This window comes from Mastomys coucha, unplaced genomic scaffold (assembly GCF_008632895.1).
Source record: "Mastomys coucha isolate ucsf_1 unplaced genomic scaffold, UCSF_Mcou_1 pScaffold16, whole genome shotgun sequence".
NCBI classification, from domain to species: Eukaryota; Metazoa; Chordata; class Mammalia; order Rodentia; family Muridae; genus Mastomys; species Mastomys coucha.
In genome coordinates this window covers 38,843,324-38,847,548 of record NW_022196898.1, presented here as the reverse complement: position 1 = coordinate 38,847,548, position 4,225 = coordinate 38,843,324, and the positions used below count along the sequence as shown (strand labels likewise).

At 52.4% G+C, this 4,225-nt stretch overlaps 1 protein-coding gene across 2 annotated transcripts in view; it reads left to right on the top strand.

The window, feature by feature from the left end:
• The first annotated feature begins 1,080 nt into the window (after positions 1 to 1,080).
• Il6r (interleukin 6 receptor) overlaps positions 1,081 to 4,225 on the top strand; it is a 58,483-nt gene continuing 55,338 nt past the window's right edge. For both annotated transcript variants that reach the window (XM_031374546.1, XM_031374545.1), the window contains exon 1: positions 1,081 to 1,345. In XM_031374546.1, the coding sequence (XP_031230406.1) occupies positions 1,261 to 1,345 (85 nt within the window). In that variant the 5' untranslated portion in view covers positions 1,081 to 1,260. The remainder of the gene's footprint in view (positions 1,346 to 4,225) is intronic.

Below are 4,225 nucleotides of genomic sequence, written 5' to 3'. Positions count from 1 at the left end.
TTTTACTACTATAAGCGTGCTGAGTAAGTGCCATCAAAATCAGTCCCATTGTACAGTCCCTGGGTACAGGTTTGGTTCTGCCATTGCTCATGGGTGGGTCACACAGAGAGCAGTGGATGCCTAGGTCTGAGGTCTGCATGTTGAATGTTGTTGTTTAAATGAGGTCATATCTTATTTAGGGGTTGCCCCATGGACTCTAACCAGTCTGAAGCCCAAAATGGAAAACTACATTAAAACATACTGGTGTAGGTCCAGGGCCCCTCATCTAAATTTTATTTTCAGTGTGTTTCTTTCCCTCCACATTTGCATGGGAGCTTGCTGCCCTGTAGCTTCAAGCTAGTAGCTCAGAAGGGAACTTTGGTGGGTTCTGGTAACTAGCAGGCGCCGGTACCTTTTTGTCCAGTCAAGTCATGATGGGTAATCAAGGCCTGACTGCTCTTGAGTACTTGGGGTTCGGGTACACAGATAGTGTTTCCAGGAATCTTCATCATGGGCTTAAAAATAAATCTCTAGTAGGTGAGAAAACTGAGACTTGGGAATAGCAATCTTGAGGAGGGTAACTCATGTATCTCTTTGTCACACTCAAGAGCGCACCCTGGTTTAGTGGCTTCTGCAGCAGCTTTCAAAGAGCTGCTAGTCTGCTGGAAGGTGAAAGGAAATCCTTTTCTCAGGTTTTGGATGCCTAAGTTTTCCCTTCAGACCAATTAAACCACAATCTCTGGGGTCGAAGCCAACATCGGTGTCTTTTCGGATTCCCTGTTTGACTACTGTAAGCACCCGGGACACTGCCCTGCCGTCTACTTTTACAGCCAGAACCACTGGCTGGCTCTCTTGAAAGCCAAACCCAAACGGAGGCGCGGAGGGAGGGGAGAAGGGGGCAAATTCCCCCTATCTCAGCGTCAAAACCTGGGGAGGGGCCCTGGTGGGGGTCCCTAGAGGCTCAGGTGTGGCGCGGCTGCAGGAAGTATCCCCCTCCGGTGGCCGGGAGCGCTGGTCGATTGCGCCATCCTACTCGGGCTTTCGTAACTGCGGGCTGGGGCTGCCAAGAGGAGCTTCAGCCCCGGGTTCCTCAAATGTTTCGCTGTTGCCAGGACGGCCCGCTGCCGTGCGTCACGTGCAAGTGGGAAGTCGCGCCCACACCGAGCTGAGCCACGGCGGGGCGAGCGCTCTCAGTGCGAGCTGAGCGTGGAGCCCGAGGCCGTCGGCGACTGCTCTCGCGGCTCCAGTCTGCCGGCCGCCCGGCCCCGCGGAGAAGGAAGCATGCTGGCCGTCGGCTTCACGCTGCTGGTCGCCCTGCTGGCCGCGCCCGCGGTCGCGCTGGTCCTCGGGAGCTGCCGCGCGCTGGGTAAGAGGAACCAGGAGCGGGCGTGGGGAATGCGACCCTGTCTGGTTCCGTCGGCAGAGTGAGCCCCGCCGGCACCGGGTGCCAGCCCCGGGGCTGACCCACCTGTGCTGACGCGGTGGAGGTTCGCGCGCCCCCTGTTGCGTCTAGCGCCTTTCGTTGCGTGCTCCTGTCTGTGTCTGGGCAGTTACCTAAAGTCTGAGTACAGGACAGTGTGTTTTCCTGAAACCTGACTCTGGTGTCTGGTTCCCAGTGTTCCCGTGAGTCTTACTCAACTGCATCCCCGGTCGCTCCAAAAAGAGATACCCAGAGCGCGCGCCCTAGCGGAGTAGTAGTCCCTTCTGAAGAGTCCCTTGTGCCACTGGCTCTCTCTGTTTTAGTTGTGGCACCTCGCGTGGCTCTCCTTAGTTCTACTACAGGTCATGCCACGTGTAATGACAGTGACCCGACGGTGAAGGGTCTGACATCATGGGTCCTGAGTCACGGGTGTTCCCGCCTCACATACTTACTCCTTTAGCCAACGAGCCCTGGCATGCAAAATGCCAACACCCATATCCACCTCAGTCCTATGGGTTTGACAGCAAAGGATATGGGACCTCTTGTGCCCCCGCCCCCTGCCCTAGCCCTCCCTGATTAGCAGGTGAACCAGGCAGAGGGTAGGGGCACTGTGCTTGCCTTCGCTGCACACTGCCTTGTCGGTCTAGGCCTCTCTGTGGGCTCTGGCTTCAGGCCCAGCAGACTGCCTGGTCTCTTCTGGAGGAACTGGGAAACTGCTTCTTTACAGGTTATTTTAGGGGCCCGAGGACTTATTCGACTACATAGAGAGAACCAAAGGACACTGGGGAGATTTATGCTGGGCTGGTCATGAAGACAATGGCTCCCAGGCTTTCTTTCTGCCTGGAAGATAGAATTATTCAAGCTCAGCTTGGTAACCCTGCGTATATTTTCTTTCTTTTTTTTTTTTAGACAGGGTCTCACATAACCGAGACTGGCCTCACACTTGTGCCTGTTCTGCCTCTATTTCTTGAGCGCTGGGACTTCAGGTATTAACCACCACCCTGTATTTTACACATATGTTTAATCCTCTGCTGGATTGATATAAAGCTTTGCTAGGAGTCTGAGGTTCAGAGAGGTGCAATGGGAAGCGTCAGGCCCAGTTGCTGTATCCCTAGCCCCTCTGTGTCTCAGTGTTGCCCTGTAGTAGATGCCCAGTGGGCAGAGCTGAGGGCAACTGGGGTAAGCTGAACATCACTCTCTTTTTTTTTAAATTTATTTTTACTTTTATTTATTATATATAAGTACACTGTAGCTGTCTTCAGACACACCAGAAGAGGGCATCAGATCTCATTATGGATGGTTGTAAGCCACCATGTGGTTGCTGGGATTTGAACTCAGGACCTTTGGAAGAGCAGTCAGTGCTCTTACCCATTGAGCCATCTCTCCAGCCCCATGAGCATCACTCTCATCTGGTAGGATTCTGGGGCAGAAGACGCTGATGAAAGAGAAGATCCCCACTTAGCTTTTCACGGTGCCAGGCAGGACTCAGGTCTTCTCTTCTATCTTGGGAGAGCAGGGGTGGCCTCTCTGCCTGTCTCAGTTACCCCAAGAGCACCCCCATCACTTCCCTTTGTTCCTAAGGAGATGCCAGGCACTTCGGAGACAGCGAGTTCTGTTTTCCTGTGGTTCAGAAAGGACACCCAAGGGTGGGGGTGTCTTCTGACCCAAACAGCCTTTTAGAAGGCAGAACTGGGAGTCTGGAGAGGAAGTGAAAGCCTCCCTGCTCAGAAGGAAAAGGCAGAGAAGTAGAAGCCCCAGCCCGTCTCCCACACCCACACTTGCACAGCTACAAACTTGAGAGTGACAATCAAGAAACAAGCACCAAACAGGAAGTGTGGAGCAAATGACTGAGATGTTTGGCTTTAGAGAAGTGAGGCCAGCTGGAGATGGCTCCCAGGGGGAACCCATGGGTGGGAGATGCACAAATACATATGGGCAGGTGAGATAGCCCAGCGCCCGTGCACGTGTTTGAGGACACACACACACACACACACACACACACACACACATACACACACACTCACACCTCCATTCATCATCCTTAGTGGTTTTGCCTTCATGTATTCATGTCCGTGTGAGGGTCCCAGATCTCCGGGAACTGGAGTTACAGTTGTGAGCTGCCGTGTGGTGCAGGGATTGAACCTGGGTCCTCTGGAAGAACAGCCAGTGCTCCTAACCGCTGAGCCATCTCTCCAGCCCCAGCAGGTGGGATTTTTATAGTTTGTGCCTGCAGGGCCTGCTAGGCCTCCTCTGTATCTTCTTCCACCTGGGGTCCTGCACCAGCTGGGATTGAGGCTTCTGCCAGGTCAAGCTTTCTAGGTGCTGCTGACTGAGGACAGGCTGGGCTTCAGTTCCCCTTTCCTCTGCAAGACAAGAGGAAACAGGCAGTAACACAGATGCCTAAGTATCTAGACTTCTGAATTCCCTCTGGGGCAAACTCTTTCTGTCTGCAAAACCTACCTGCGTCCCTCACCCTGAATCAGTATGTTTTTGAAGGATATGTTTTTATCTAGCATCAGATTTCAGCTAGGAAGACTAGATCTTTGTAAAAAAAAAAATCACAATTTTTTTAAAACATTAGGGTTTTTTTTTTGTTTTGTTTTGTTTTGTTTGTTTGTTTGTTTTTGGTATTTCGAGACAGGGTTTCTCTGTGTAACCCTAGCTGCCCTGGAACTCACTCTGTAGACTGGGTTGGCCTTGAACTCTGAGGTCTGTCTGCCTCCTGAGTGCTGGGATCAAAGGCTATCGTGCCCAACCAAAAATGACAATTCTTGACCCCTGGCCATTCATTAAACATGTATCAGAAGAGCAGAGAGTGATGTCTAC